The 16,653-nt window shown below is 35.1% G+C and overlaps 1 protein-coding gene across 3 annotated transcripts in view; it reads left to right on the forward strand.

Moving 5' to 3' along the window:
• The first annotated feature begins 5,948 nt into the window (after window positions 1-5,948).
• LOC124374313 (superoxide dismutase [Cu-Zn]-like) overlaps window positions 5,949-16,653 on the forward strand; it is a 35,125-nt gene continuing 24,420 nt past the window's right edge. For all 3 annotated transcript variants that reach the window (XM_046832546.1, XM_046832548.1, XM_046832547.1), the window contains exons 1-2: window positions 5,949-6,227; window positions 9,187-9,437. In XM_046832546.1, the coding sequence (XP_046688502.1) occupies window positions 5,964-6,227; window positions 9,187-9,437 (515 nt within the window). In that variant the 5' untranslated portion in view covers window positions 5,949-5,963. The remainder of the gene's footprint in view (window positions 6,228-9,186; window positions 9,438-16,653) is intronic.

The following is a 16,653-nucleotide window of genomic DNA, read 5'->3' on the forward strand; positions in this document are numbered from 1 at the left end:
TTAAAATAAATTGGTTACTAGCTAAGAAAAAAGGGTACTTACGTATTATATCGACCACACCCCTACATTTCTACAAACACAAAAATTCTACAAAAAAAAACATTAGAAAGAAAAACATCCCTCGAGATAGTACCTATCAATAAAATATCAAATTCTAGAGGGGCTGATCAGAAATATAAATTGAATTGTGATGGAAAGGCAATTATGTACCGTGCAAAAAACTTAAATAATCATGTGATGCCGCGCGGCCTGGCGTAATCGGGATTCTCAAGAAAGATAAGATAAAAGCAACAACAATACCGATCGCAATACCTAGACATGCTTGTTGATTGATGGAATGTTAGTTCTGTTACTCAACTACATCGTTTTTATAACGTTCTAAGTTAATTGAAAAGGTTTAAGCGTTGGGGGCATACAACGGAATCTGACCGGAACAGGAATTATATGCAACCGGAAATAGGTTACAATCAAATCAAATCTTTTTTATTGCATCGACAATTCTTACATTGTATGGCAAACGTCATGGTTTTTTAAATAAATTTCTGACATTCATATAACAATACACACTCACACATACAGTTTCACAGTTACGCCTCTTTCATACATCGCCAATGCAACCCACTTAGTACAGCGGAGTCAGTTGTCTAATTGGGCGGTCTCCCAGTGGAATGCTAAAAACTCACCTGCATTTAGAATGCTTGTGACACCAAGAAGCGTTTAAGGCGAGTCTTTAACGCCTTGGGCGTTGGAGTATCTTTAATTGAATTGGGTAGTCTGTTGAGGAAATGAACACCCGCCTGCGAGGGCAGGCGTTCATAAACCACCGTTCTGTGTCTCCCAGTTTGGTAGTTTGCTCTACCACGTGTCTCATACATGTGTATGTCTTGGCCTCTGGTTAAGGCGCATTTACTTACACAAAACAAAGTTGTTTCCAAAATGTAGAGGCACTGCGGAGTCAACAGCTGCAATTTCTTGAAGGATTCCCTGCACGACTCTCTAAATTTGATTTTGGCGATTATTCGAATTGCTATTTTTTGGAGTCTGAATGCTCTTTGAAACTGTGTGTTTGCGCAAGCTCCCCAAAGGACCACTCCGTAGGCCAGATGGGGGTAAATCAGTCCATAATACGCCGTAATCAGTACCTGACTCGGGCAGTATTTGGCTAAAGATCTCAGAACAAAAATACCTGAGCAGACTTTGGCGCAAACATAATCAATATGCTCATTCCAAGTCAGCCCTTGGTCAAGGTGCATTCCTAGGAATTTTGAAGAGCTGACTTCTTCCAGTGTGGAGTCATCTAACAAAATAGCGGGCCAACACTGGTTGCCCGCAGTGCGCAAGGCTATATTCAAAACGTTGGTTTTTTAAGGGTTTGTTGTAAGATTGAGGCTGTGGAAGTATTGGACACAGTTGTTGATGTCAACAAAAGCCTGTTGTTCCAAAACTTCACTTGATATTGCATTGAAAAAGAGAGTCGTATCATCGGCAAACTGCACTAATTTTGCATGCAGAAGCGATGATTTAAGATAATTGACGTAAAGCAGAAAAAGCACAGGACTGAGGATAGATCCCTGTGGGACTCCGTAACTCAGTTCTATTTGTTTTGGACGACTTACTATATATCTGAACAACTTGGGATCTGTGAGTTAAAAACGGACAAAGCCATTTAATCTTTACACATTAGTATAGATTAGAAGATTCTTTAAAATAAAATTGGAACATCATTTAATAATTACGTCAATTAGGCTTATTGGAATTCTTAATTAACCTAACTAATTATTTCAGCTAAACAAGATATTGGGTTCTTTTACAACTGTTTCTTAAGCTGTACCAACTTTAGACTTGGTCTTGCGTGTTGCACGTATTAGTACAGATTTAAAAAAATAGAGTAAATAATAGTTTTTAGTGTTAGTTTTCACTTTTGTAGATTTTACTTTTTAAAAGTTGGGAGTCTGTTTCTGATACTTTATTATAATGTTCCAAGGAATACAAAAATGTTCAGGTTTACATAATAAAAATTCATATGTTAAATTCATCTCCAATAATGCGTACAATTGTATGTATTGTTAAAATGTAGACGAAATAAAACGTGACAACAAAATTCAATGTATAAGTTAGGTTAAAATCTTTTGACTCATTAGATAAAATATTACTATCTTTAAAAAAATATTTATTTTACACATGCTAATTGAGCAAATGGTCTTGAGGAACTTTAACTATGTTGTAAGAGCCCATAGCGCGAGATCAAAGCCCAAATAATATGTAAATTCAGCCATAGAACTATAAATTAAATACATTATACTCATACCCTAGAAGGAAATATGCAAATAGGAACGATTGTTTACCAATTCATGAAGATTATAAAAGCGATATTAAACTCGTGTAACGATTCTGCATTGGTAATTTCAATGTTTTATTTATGAACTTATTCAAAGGGAAAAGGTCTCAATAATTGTGAACCAATTAAAATAATACTTTACTCACAAAATTCTTTTGAAATGTATTGCTGTTGAATGTACTAATGCAAATTATTGCTTATAACTTGCTACGATGTCGTTGCTTGAAGTTTATTGAACCCTTTTACGTCTTTGGACGTAATTTTACGTCTTTTGACGTATTTTTTACGTCTTTTGACGTAATTTTACGTCTTTTGATGTAATTTAACGTCATTGAACGTAATTTTACGTCATATTTCTTTTGTACGAAACCGTTTTCATCTTTCTGTAAAATATTTTTCGAGACCGAAGATCTGTGAATGTGACCTCACTATTAGCCATCCGATAAGGAACCACTCTGAAGCTCTGTTAATACATAATGTATGACATAGCTTTTATGTAAATAACATGACACAATTGCCAGTACAATGCAAATCACAGAGCCTTTTTATCATTAAATTTCTCTCATGAATGATTCACGAATTACAAACCTGTGTTCGGTTTTCAGGCCAATATTGCTCTTTATTGTCTGGTAAGTGAACGATAATGGTGCATACATTTTGTAGGGCATCACCATATGGTCGCTGAACGTAGACTGTGGACATAACGTATTCAAGTTAGGACAAATGCACAAGCAAATATTGATTGTAAGATTCGAAAGTAAATGTAATTAATCAGCCTTTTCCATAATCCAAAATAAATATACAACTTATCAAAAACAACTAATAATTGAGAACGAATGTTTAAGAATTTGCTTTTTTACGTAAACACGCGTCAGTAATTCAACTGTATCACCTTGAAAAACAGGAAGCGCAGAATTCTATTTCATATTTTTCACAAGGAAATTTCCTGCTCTAGATTGAAAGGACAGACTGAGTTAAATTTGAATAACAGATTTTTCTTCTAGTGACTTAAAGATGACGATAAAAATAAATAATGACGTGTAATGATTTAATAAACTCGTTTTATGTAATAATAAGGAACAACTTCTTCCTACCTAAAAAGAGCAGACAAATACTATGTCCCTGCTGATGTACCAGTATCTTGCTTACTGTAAACTCTGTATTTGTAACTTCCACATGTGCGAAGAATGTTCCACAGATATCCATGGCGGGTGATTAAGTCCACTATCCCAGAAGATAACACCCTACCATATGGGAAGGCAAATGAAGAAAAATGTTTCTTGTGCTTGAGCACATATCCTCCGGTATCCCAAGGCTTTTTGCTGCTCTAGATCCTACATGTTGTGAACTCCAAATGGAAATCATTGAGCAAAAAAAAAGAGGTCTGATGAGAAATGTCTTCCTAGTAGATATATAAACGTATTCCTGGTATCAGTAATGATTCCGAGGGGAAACATTACCTCATTTTATCTCGTAAAAATACCTTTTGGAAGAGCATCAGCAAAAATAGATATAAATTAGTAACACTGCATTTAAAACGGTAACATCTTACATCGTATTAAGAGCTTCCTGCTAGAGTACGAACGGATTGAACGGATGACTCGCCCTAATATGCGTATTGATGCAATTCAAAACGGGTAGAGTACGATAAGCGGACCCGGTTTTTTATATCGAAGAATATAATCATCGATACCTAATAGTCGCATCTCGAATCCTAGACTATCAATTGATATAGGAATATCTAAAGTCCTAATAACAATCATATGTTTTAAATTAAAATATGAATATAAAGGAATATTGGAAAACTCTAATTATAAACCACATTTCATATTGTTTATGTCATAATTATTGAATTGTTTATAATTATACATTACGTGATATTATATTATTACGTGTATGTATAATAACAATAATTGTTATATATATATATATATATATATACGAGTATATATATATATATATACACATATATAATATATATATATATACACATATATATATATATATATATATATATAATAGTTATACGATTGCGTGTATTATTTGAAAGTGTTTACAGCTGTTGATATAGATTATTTAAGTTCATTGTTAAAAATAATTAATCAGTATCGATTGGTTATATCAATGGTTATGATTAAGTAATATTGTTTGGCAATTTCGATATAAAAAACCGGGTCCGCTTATCGTACTCTACCCTTGAAAAACTGCAATACAATTGCGTGCAATATGGATTTTCGTGAAAAAGATTCATTTTCAATCTCCCAGATCGACAAATTATAGTATAATATATGGCACATCATAAACCCCAAACAAATACCCTGGCGATGGTTGAATTACCAGTGAATTAATGAATGAAAATACATGATTTTAAAGCAATATTCAGGTAACACATCGTAATCCATTATTGATCCAGCTCATTTAGTAGAAAATATACGGAAAAATGTTACGTAATACTGTTTGGCAAATGTGTTATAACATTGGTTAGATCATGAAATAGCACATTTAATGATAAGAAGTAGGTGGATTTTGTACAAATGTAAAAATCAATACTGCTTGCTGTGTTATAATATTATTAATGAACTATAATAATTAGAATCATTGTTTGTCGAAAAACCCTTCCAGCTTTCACATTATATCTGGACAGAGAATACAAACTCCAACTTTTGAGTGAACTCGATTGGTGAGTCCGCAGGAAATATATTGTTATTGAAGTGCTCTTGGCTCTTTGCGTTGCCCAGTTGAGTAAGCTGTTATCTCTAAATTTCATTCTTTATTTGTTATATTTTAAAATAATCTTTCTTCGTTTTTAACCACAAACACATTATGATATAATAGAAATACAATAGACGTCTATAGAAATAATATCATGGTCTAATTCACAACGAAAATTTTTAGAAACCTTTCTGTCAATTGGTTATGTAAAATTCAATCGCAAGAACACAAAAGTTACCCACGTATTTTGCAATGTAAATGTATCACGAGAAACACAGTTTTAATTGAAAGGTTTATCGTACGAAATTACATTGCTGAATGAAACTACATCAAAATATTTCATTTTAACGTTTTTATCTGTAGTGATTCAAAGAAGTAAAGTCTTTTTGATTAGCTTTTTAACTACACCAGTTCTTTAGCTCAGTTTGTCTCGTAGGTTTTTACTATACGGACAAGTCAGTGATTTCTGAATAATAAAATATTAAAGCGTGAAACGTTCCATTTCCAATCAATTTTCTTAACAAGTGTTGTTTTTCCATTATGATCCTAAGATGGAGAAATAATTCTGTGTATGAATCAAAAGGAAATTACCTAAGGAACAGGTAATACAATATGTTGTATTGGGATTTATTGAATAATAATATAGTTTTATGTTTCTCAAGATAGTTTAAAGAATACAGCTCGAACCATGTAGCATGAAGCGCGGAGAAGAGAGTATAATACGGCCCCCATCACCCAAAAATACCCCTCTCTTGGCTTGACCTAGTACAGTCCGCTCAAATTTTTGCGCCACTGACCACACATTCTGCCCCGGCTATATCAGTACTACTTTTGGTTCGACTGTACCGCGTGCTTCATGTGGATTGGAGGGGGAAGGTCGGTTCATCCTCTGACTGACCGCGCTTTTAGGTACATGGCTCGTTCTGTATCCACACTTATTTACATGACGTACTTAAATGTATTTTTGATACAGGAAAGGAGAGCCATCGTGATCTTGAAAGGAGACCCAGGGGTGTCAGGCAATGTGACGTTCAGCCAGGCCGAGGACGGAGGTCCGGTCACGGTCAGAGGTACAGTCAGTGGTCTGAGCAAGGGAAAGCATGGCTTCCACATCCACGAGAAGGGCGACCTCAGCACAGGCTGCAAGTCCACCGAGGGCCACTTCAACCCCGACAAGGTGAGAAAGAGTTTCTAGTCCAGGAGGGTATGTAGGTTCAATTATCTGATGTTTATTCAATCAGTTATCATTAATTTATTATTTATTTTAGTGTGCCAAGCTTAGAAAATGTGATCTTGAAAAAAAATACTCCTTTTTAAAACCCCTTTTGATACCTTCCCATTTTGACCTACACCTGAACTAGTGCATCTGACGATTTGTTTCTTTGATAAGGAAGGTTTCTCTATTATTAGAAATCTTGCAATTGGCTCTGGGCTCCTAAAATATCCCACATTGTAAATTACAATGTGCTATAAATTTTACGAAAACGGATTAAAATTGTGTTTAGCCTCGAAAGAAACGTTTGATGCAGATGGTAACCAGGCGTTATAAATAATATGTGAAATCTAACTTTGACTCGAACTCGAAAGACAACGTTTATACTGCATAAAATAAAATAAGCCAGGCACTATCAATAATATCTAATAGTGAAATATGGCGTATTGTGAGAAAGTGGTTTACTCAGAACATTAATTCGCAATGTTCCAAAATGTCTCAGGGAAGAAACTTAAATTCTAAGAAGAACGAATGTCGTGATACCTGTGTGATTTGGCTATCACGTTCATCACTGTGAAAAAAATTTGGACTCTTAAATTCCTATTTAAGAAACTCTATTTAAAGATTCCTTGACGCATTTTACAAGTAAATTAGCAATAAAAGAGAGCTTAAATGGACAGTGTAGAGGCTGTATAAATTACAATAACAATGGTTGAACTTGAAGAACAAGATACTAACTAGTTCAAGATCCTCATTATGAGCATTCTTGCAGATAGCTCTGAAAGGTCTCTTCCAACTTCTGCTGAAGTACCTCTTCCTCGTTTTTTCATAAGGAAGGCAAGATCATGAAGATCGTACTGTTTATCGTTACTTCAGTTCAGAAGGAGACGCCTGACAGCTGTCCGAGTTGAAACAAACAAGCCAGATTTATTTAACCCGCATTATGCATAACAATCCTCGAAAACATTGTGATCTATTTTTTTTTGTTAACACAGCAATGCTAAATATCAGAGTTCTTTCAGATAATTCATCGTCGTTAACAAACTTGAAAGAAATAATTCAGCATATGTTGGAACATTTTGAGCTTAAAGCTGAACCAACGAGCTGAATTATTTAAACCAATTAAATGACGACTGGTGAGGCAAATAATCAGTCACAGATGACAGGTTCTTACTATAGAAACCGTACAGAGAGAGAGTAAGGTTGGGGAAGACTAAGGTTTCGTGTCATAACACTTGACTGTGTGGCAGTTAGGGGTGGGTTGGAGGGGAGGGGTAAGTGGCCCTCTTCCCCCTTCCCCTCAGTGGGAGGGGAAGGGTTGTCTACTTGTTGATTAAAATCATAATCTTCCCCACCCTACCCTCCGTCTTATCGTCACGGAATAGTGAGAGAATCCCCTGAGCTGCTGACGCCCAAAATAGAGATCACCTTACTTAATTATTTTAATTCCTCTGATTCTTTTAGAGGACAGTTTTATCGCATTGAATTGTTTCATGCAACAATACGCAAAGTTCACTGAAAAGTCTATATAACATTAGTTTGCAACTTGTAGTAATTTTATTTTTAATTTAAGATAAAGAAGAGTATTATCCCCCGAGAGATCATAGGATTTATTTCAGTGAAAGTTAGTACAATTTTAAAAATTAGTTTGTTCCATTTCCACTTGAAACTTTTCGACTTTATTGCAAGTAACTTATAAAGGACCTCCCTGAATGAAAGGAAAAAACAGGAATGTCTCAATATGTACACATCGTGCACTGTGATAGCAGTAATCTATGAGGACTTTCATATCGATATTGTGAAACGGGGTGTCTTTATAGTAAGATAAAAAGTCGAGCAACGACGATCGAGGCTTGTGTGGTGTATGGTGACCGCTCTAAACGAACTTGTCCTCTAAAGCAGCTTGGTAGTTGAAGCGGTTGAAGTCATTGTAAGCAATTGGTCCTTATCACAAATCAAAATTAATAGCTCATAGGTTAACGTTCCTTCAGTGGGGTCTCTTGTGAGTAAAATATAGACGTTTAATACAAGTTTACCATTCCGGCCATATATGCACTATGAATAATAACTTTCTCACCAATCCAACGTCTAAAAGACATTATGTAGTATAGGTTGCAACTTTTTTTCGTGAATAACGCAGCTATTGTCATGTATATCGTAACTACGATAATAAATAACGTAGCTATTATCATGTTTATAGTCACTATGATCATGTATAATGTATCTATTAGCATGTACGAGTATACAGTAACTATGATCATAAATAACGTAGCTATTATCATGTATATCGTAACTATGATCTTGGATAACGTAGCTAGTACGATGTATATCGTAACTATGATCGTGGACAACGTAGGTATTATCATGTATATCGTGGATAACGTAGCTATTATCATGCATATCGTAACTATAGTCGTGGATAACGTAGCTATTATAATGTAAACCGTAACTATGATCGTGGATAACATAGCTATTATCATGTATATCGTAACTACGATCGGGGATAACGTAGCTATTAAATGTATATCGTAACTATGATCATGAATAACACAGTTATTACGTGTATTTCGCAAATGAATAACTTAGCCATTATCGTGTATATCGTAACTATTATCGTGGATAACGTAGGTATTATCATGTATATCGTGAATAACGTAGCTAATATCGTGTATATCGTAACTTTTATCATGGCTATCATAACTACACTACACGTATAATAAATATCATAGAAACTTTGCTAATGGACAGTTGAGTTTGATCATGGGTATCGTAGCTTTGATCATGGACATCATAAATTCGATCATGATCTTGATAGACTTTTCCAGCTGTTTCCAATTTAATGCGAATGGCAGATTTTAGTACGATATCTTAACCAACAATTTTGTCAGTAAAATTTCCTGCACTAAAAATTTGATTGTTCCAGAAAAACCACGGAGGACCCAACGACGAAGTGAGGCATGCAGGAGATCTGGGCAACATCTTCGCAGAGGATAACGGTGTTGCGGACATCATGATCACCGACTCTGTGATCTCGCTCGCGGGCAAATACAGCATCATAGGGCGCGCTGTCGTCGTGCACTCTGATGCTGATGATCTGGGACGCGGAGGCTTCAGCGACAGTCTGACCACGGGCCACGCCGGCACTCGTGTCGCTTGCGGTGTCATCGGAATTCAGTAATTATCCAATCCCCATTCCCATTCTTGTCTAACATTGCACTTGCACCCGTAGTCATAACGTAACCCCACTTTTAGTCAGTTCTCCTTTGGTGCTCACTGTGTTAACGAACAGTATTATTCCTCTCTGGATTTTCATGATACCTCTGTATTTTGTGATAATCACGCATTTATTTTGTTCACTAGTGTTAAGATCATCTATTTTGTAATAAAATAAACTGAACGTCTCATGTGGACAGTGGTTTGGTTCCCGCAACCCCCAATCCTTGCTTGTGTGTGAGCGTGTGTTCGTCTTTACCGAATAACTGGTGGCTTTGAGTTTTTATGACATGTATGAAGTTGATGGCACATTTTAACAGAACAAGTTCAAGTTTAAAAGCGAACATATTATATAAATTTTTTTCCGAATTTCCATATTTAAAATGTATGTTGAAGTAAATTAATACTTAGCTTTAATCAATTCTTTTGTCCGCAAAACCATGCTTTAAGAAACACAACTTTCTGCACGAGAGTTTTTCTCACTTCGTATTGTTATAATATAAATCAAAGTCTCTATAACGTAATGCTTAAAATCTAGAACGGCCTATTTAAAAAATCCATAAAGCCATAAAAACGTCTAGATATAATATGAATATTTTTAGTTTTAGTAATGCAGAGGTGAACAAAATACTTCATCGTACACGGCAAAGTACGATACTTACTTCAAGTATTCCAAGTATTCGTATATTCGACATTTTTCGGAATATCATTTCTTGCAGTAAAAATAGTATGATTTGAAACTGATTTAATACCATACATTTCTTACACATGTTTCCAAACGAACCTAGCAACTATCTTTTGCCGGTTTAATCAGCCCTGTAACAGAAAGGCGAGACGTTGTTTGTAGTATCGATCAATAATTAGAAAGTCATTGAGTCACACATTCGACGTGTTTGTTCTGCCACTGGAACACAGCTGGAGAACAACAATAAGTTGATAAAGACAACTGGAAACTCCGGACGACTGTTGATTTAGTTCGAAACGTCAGCTCCAACCGACTACCAAGTCATCGCTGGGGCAAGATGCTATTGGTCGTTTTTATGTCATATATAAGTTTAACAACTTATAATATATAAATATATAGTCTTCGAGGCAAGAATATAAGGACCCAAATCTATTTCTAATCGATAATATCAGATAAATTGAGAAAGAAGCCGGTCGTTAGTTCCACTCGTTTTGGTGAGAACCAAAGTGGCGAGGTAGTGAAAGGGTTTAAAATCATGTTTTTTTTTATAAGAAATCGCGCTTTTTACTCTTAGGTCCACAAGTGCCGAGGGCTGACTTGATCGGCTTGCGAATATTTAATATTCTGTTACTAAACATTGACATTTTATTGTATTGCACTTAGTCTCATTTTATACATGATAATTCAATTAAAAAATATATTCTCTATATTGTTTTGATTTGTTGCTGATTAAGTCATTGGCACTTAACATTTAGCTCTAAAAAGAAATTCGGAACTCAATTATGAAAATACTTTATTTTTTGAAACTTGGTATATATAGCTTCCTGTTTATATAGGAAACAATAAAAATGGTGCATACAAATAAATAATTATCAAAAATACAAATTTTAAAAAATAACAATTTATTTGTTTACTTTTTATTTTAAAAATATTAACAAATTGTACAGTTCAAATAAGTATTATAAATATAGGCTACTTTCCCCCCTACAAAAAAATCATCGCACTATGTTTTTTTTTTTTTTGAAAACAACTGTGAATTATAGTAATGATTTATACATTATCACCTCACAAATCCAAAGAGTGCTTTTGCACTGAGGGACAAGACCGTCGTTAATGCAGGTTTTGACCTCAATGCGGGGCGCCACCCGTCAGTAAGCGCTTGGTACTCAAAGAGTTAAATTATACAAGTTAACCAACCAGTCAGAAACTTATTACAAGTTACACCAGCATCAGTCAAAGATGAAATTCCTGAAAACAATGTTTTTGTGTTTTTTGTCCTTTATCTGGTTGGCTGATACAGAAATACTCATAATTATTAGCCTATACTGTATAGTATCTGACGATTAAGTAGATAGTACAAAGCAACAAGCGTTTGGCATTTTAACGTTCTACCCTAACATTCTGAAACCACTAAAACAAACGTAATTGAAACTCGTTTCTTTCTGAGGAGAAACTATTTTTCACCTCAGGATATTGTAAATTAGCCTTCTGGAGATTGGCGAATTAAAGGTAGTATTGAATATGCAATAATTATTTTTGCAACAATTTAATATGTTTTCGAAAACCCAAGGGGAACTCTTGTCAACGATTTATCCTCTTTGCAACTTTCTTGTTCAATTTTCTTTCTCCTGTGATCGCGATTGACGAAAATCTTTAGATCGGCTCAATTCCTTGCTTTCCTAAACGCGGCGATCCTTCTATTTTACGTGTTAAATTGATAATGTTTTACGTACATTCTTCGGTCAAACTCAAGCCGATTTATAGTCGTGGCCTGATATAGTAAAGATTTGCTGATACCATATTTTAATATAATATAAATATCATATTTTCAAGCCGAGATTGATACTAATAGAAATTATCAGATCTGACTACAATATTGTAAAGCAATATAAAGTAATGTCAAATATTTCACATCTCCAGGTGTGAGGCTGACGCAGCTAACATTGTATGCCATTTAGAACCGTGATAATAGTTTCTTCAGATTATTCCAATAGAATCAAATCTGCCTTCTTTGAACTCTTGTACGAATCATACAACAACATGCCTTTACTTGGATACAATGTGGATCCGTGAAGGAAATGCACATAATATTGTTCGATTTGTTGACATTTGTGTTGCCTTAGGACGTATATGGTGAACTTTTGCACTATTTACCAGACATGCGGACTAGTATACTGATGATCACTCTTTACACTTTGTTATGTCATCTTCTAAATTTGTCATATTTTGACACACACACACACATATATATATATATATATATATATATATATATATATATATATATATATATATATATATTGTTACTTTGCCGTTGTCCTTCTATAAAATCTTAGCCGGTTCGCAATCACTATTTTCTCTCTTACTAGTGAATGAACATTTCGATTGGGGCATTAAGGCATGCCTCAAAGTCATTTCAGAAGCTGAATCAGTTTATAAAATCTTTAACAGCCAAAACTAAACAACCAAACGAAATGTGTTGCCAAGGACGTATCCAGGGAGGGGGCTTAAGTGGCCCGGACCCTCTCAAACTTTTAATAGTTTAAGTAACATTTTTAGTAAACTATTATTATTTTTAATGACATGCTGAAAGATTGTTCTTAACATACAAACGGGCCAAAAATGGTGCCTTACTTTCGGTCCACTATGGGAAAATATTAGTTGTCTTGATCTCCCCCTCCCCAAATTGTTTTTTTGGCTACGTTCATGTGTGTCGAGGTGTAGTTATAGTCAATCTGAGGAGCTTTATGGATAAATTTAATCGAAAGCAGTTTACCAATGCAAGTGTAGCCATTTCTCACTTGTTATGGTGATGAGCTCAAAATAAATAAATAACTTATGAAATTATAAAGAAAACTCCACAAGTCAGTTCCAATTCAGTTATGTTATTTATGATTTAAATTAATAAATTCTAGACGTAGAGTAAAAGAGTGTAAATATAACTTTCAAAATAATATTTTTTAACTTCTTCTATACTGTTGTCTTAAATTGGAACACCATTCTCTTATAGCCCTTATTCTCTTATTTATCATAAATTCCTTTGAAGAAAGCAGTACTATTTCCCCCATTATAGGGTTTACCATTTTTGTATAAAATATAGTTTTTATTACTTATAAATAGCGTTAGGAGCCGACAGTTAAATAGACCTATACATCAAACTGTGTGTACTTATCATACGCCCAGGTTAAAGGTATGGCAGACTTAGGGTGTGTGTGGGAGGCCTAGCGCTCGCGCTCTCCTCACATCATACAACCTCCTGGCTCGGGGAGCGGTTTCCAGTTAACCGATGTTTACCATTCTCAATGTAGAAACAGAGGTAGTGGAGACCGTATTTCAAAGCAAATTCAACCCTCCAAATTCTCTTTCGAAAGGTATCGTTTATGCAGGTGGACACACACACACACACACACACACACACACACACACACACACAAATAAAGAAATCTTACTAAATACGCGGTAAATAAACCTAGAGGTGCCTATTTACAAAAATAAGAATACGTTTTAAGGATATAGCACTAGATAAAAAAACCTTGTAAGTTTATTACTACATTTCCTTGAAACGTTGTCAGCCAAAAATATGTTTACCTGTTATGTTGCTTATCCGGTGAAAGGCAAAAATATGTTTACCTTTTATGTTGCTTATCCGGTGAAAGGCAAAAATATGTTTACCTGTTATGTTGCTTATCCGTTGAAAGGCATAAATATGTTTACATGTTACGTTGCTTATCCGGTGAAAGGCAAAAATATGTTTACCTGTTACGTTGCTTATCCGGTGAAAGGCAAACATATGTTTACCTGTTATGTTGCTTATCCGGTGAAAGGCAAAAATATGTTTACCTGTTATGTTGCTTATCCGGTGAAAGGCAAAAATATGTTTACCTGTTTTCAGGTGAAACAATAATACACAAGTGAAAAGGGTGATTTAAAAATGTATAATGAAGCATTCTTAAAACAGTCTTAACAATTAAATTTTGTTGGTAGCTTTCAATGTTTTCTGCTTACACTACGATTGGAACGTAAATATTGTAGTGTCCAAGATTGTAAATATTTTAATTTTTTTATACATTTTTAAAACAAATTACTTTTTAAACTGAAAATATATGACAGTGCTAACGTAGTTTTGATGCAATACCAATGTCGGAGAAAGTTTTAAAATGTTAAGTAAAAAAAGTTTAAAATAAAGAAATCATACTGACTTATGCGTGTCACAACGCTCTGGTATTATTTGTATATTTTAAACTAGATTTTAATTATGGGTTAGGTTAGTTATATACCTGAAGAAGAGATCAGTTTCCAGATCTCGAAACGTACCGTTAAAAAATTCTTTCCTTTTTGGGTTTCAAATGTTATGGAATACAACATTTTTGAAATTTGGTGTGTTGAAAACTGTCCTACACCTTTTGAACTTTTGTCGATTAATTTATTTTAGCTGGAACAAGTTTAAGTGGACTTGGATGGACTAGTTTGTAGCGTAGTTGAAGCTACATTTTAAAAAGTTGGAAACAAGTGTTAGTGTTGTTGCGTAGCTTGGATGGGTGACCATTGAGGGATCCTGTCCTTGCAAGCAGCCCGCCGTTGGTGGTGGTTCGGAAGCCACCTTAAACCGTTTTGGTTCCCGGTTAAGTGTTAAAAGAAGGCTTTTTAGCCCTAACTTTGCCTGATAAAATAAGAGATCTTTTCTTTACTTTACTTTATTATTTTCGGTTGTGTGATTTGCATACCAATAAGGGAGAGTTAACCCTTTAACCTTTTCTCAGCCTAAAAAATAGATTTAATAAAGTCTGTTGTATTTAATGTTTTTTCTATCAATTCTAGTCAGCAGACATGATCAAAATACCATTTAATAGGAAATTCAAGAACCATTATCTCTTAAAGTAATCAGGGACTTCATAGTAGGTCTAAAGATGTTCATCCAAGTTTTGTAAAAGACGAGGAATCAAGTTTTACAGTGAATAGCATGATCATCAACCAAGTAGTCGGGGAATTGTTATTGTTGTTGTTGTTGTTCTTGCTGGAAAGAGTCCGGAATGCTGAAACAGTTGTCTGGATAATCAAGTTGTGATTGTATTAAACATCGTGTTTTCTAATGAAAGCACCTCATAAATTTATAATTAGTTTAGTTCTCTCTGAGAACTCTACTGTCAGACCAGATCTTCCAACTGATTTATTATTTTGTGAGTAAACAAAATTTAATTATTCACGTAACATTAACAAAGTTGTTTGCCTATCATCTAAATGTATACAGATTGTTGTATATGGCATTTGCCTAATTAACATTCATTATATGAATGTACTATTTATCTATAAACATTTTTATATGCTGAAAAAGTAGACTAGTTACATTGCTAAATAAAATCACGGAGAAAACGAAATAGAAATATATCGCAACACTATACTCCTGCCACATTTACTTCCTATCACACATCACACATATTGCTACGTTTAATTACTACCACACATATTGCTACGTTTAATTCCTATCACACATATTGCTACGATTAATTTCTACCACACATATTGCTACGATTAATTCCTATCACACAATTTGCTACTTTTAATTCCTATCACATATATTGCCATGTATTGCTACGCTTGGTGCACATTTCAACAATAATATTACTTCATCTTATGCAATATTTTTTACAACTGTAAAGTCAAAAGGATTTTAACATTATTAAAACAGATTTTGCGGTTGAAAATGTATTTTATGTTGTGAACAGTTATTTAAGCTATCTTCCATAATACAGGAACAAACGTTTTAACACTAGTAGACCTCGCCCGGATCTAGCCCCGCGCTCTGATTGGTCGAGAGGGGGTCACGTGATCCAAGATGGCGGCGCCCATGTATCACGTGATCAAAAAATAGTGGTGTGGGAGAAATTCCCTCATGTGCGGGAGAAATTCCCTGCTCACACTCTTATCCTAGTGTTTTGGGGTGATTTGGGGTGTCAAAAACCTGTGTTTTTCTGTAAAATCGGTGATTTTGGGTGTGAAAATCGGTGTTTTTCGGTAAAATCGGTGATTTGTTGGGTCCGGTGAGGGAGAAACGAGGGACGGAGGGAATTCCAATATGGCTGCGCCCATGATGAATTGGCGGGAACAGGGGAACCTAACCTCACTTTCTTGGTTTCCCGCGTATTCAATATGGCTGCGCCCAGTTGGCGGGAACAGGGTAACCTAACCTCACTTTCTTGGTTTCCCGCGTATTCAATATGGCTGCGCCCAGTTGGCGGGAACAGGGGAACCTAACCTCACTTTCTTGGTTTCCCGCGTATTCAATATGGCTGCGCCCAGTTGGCGGGGAAAACAGGGTAACCTAACCTCACTTTCTTGGTTTCCCCGCGTATTCAATATGGCTGCGCCCAGTTGGCGGGAACAGTAGAACATAACCTCAATTGTGAAATTGGCGGGAACAGTAGAACATAACCTCACTTTCTTGGTTTCCCGCGTATTCAATATGGCTGCGCCCAGTTGGCGGGAACAGGGTAA

The sequence above is a fragment of the Homalodisca vitripennis genome, unplaced genomic scaffold, assembly GCF_021130785.1.
Source record: "Homalodisca vitripennis isolate AUS2020 unplaced genomic scaffold, UT_GWSS_2.1 ScUCBcl_7867;HRSCAF=15724, whole genome shotgun sequence".
NCBI classification, from domain to species: domain Eukaryota; kingdom Metazoa; phylum Arthropoda; class Insecta; order Hemiptera; family Cicadellidae; genus Homalodisca; species Homalodisca vitripennis.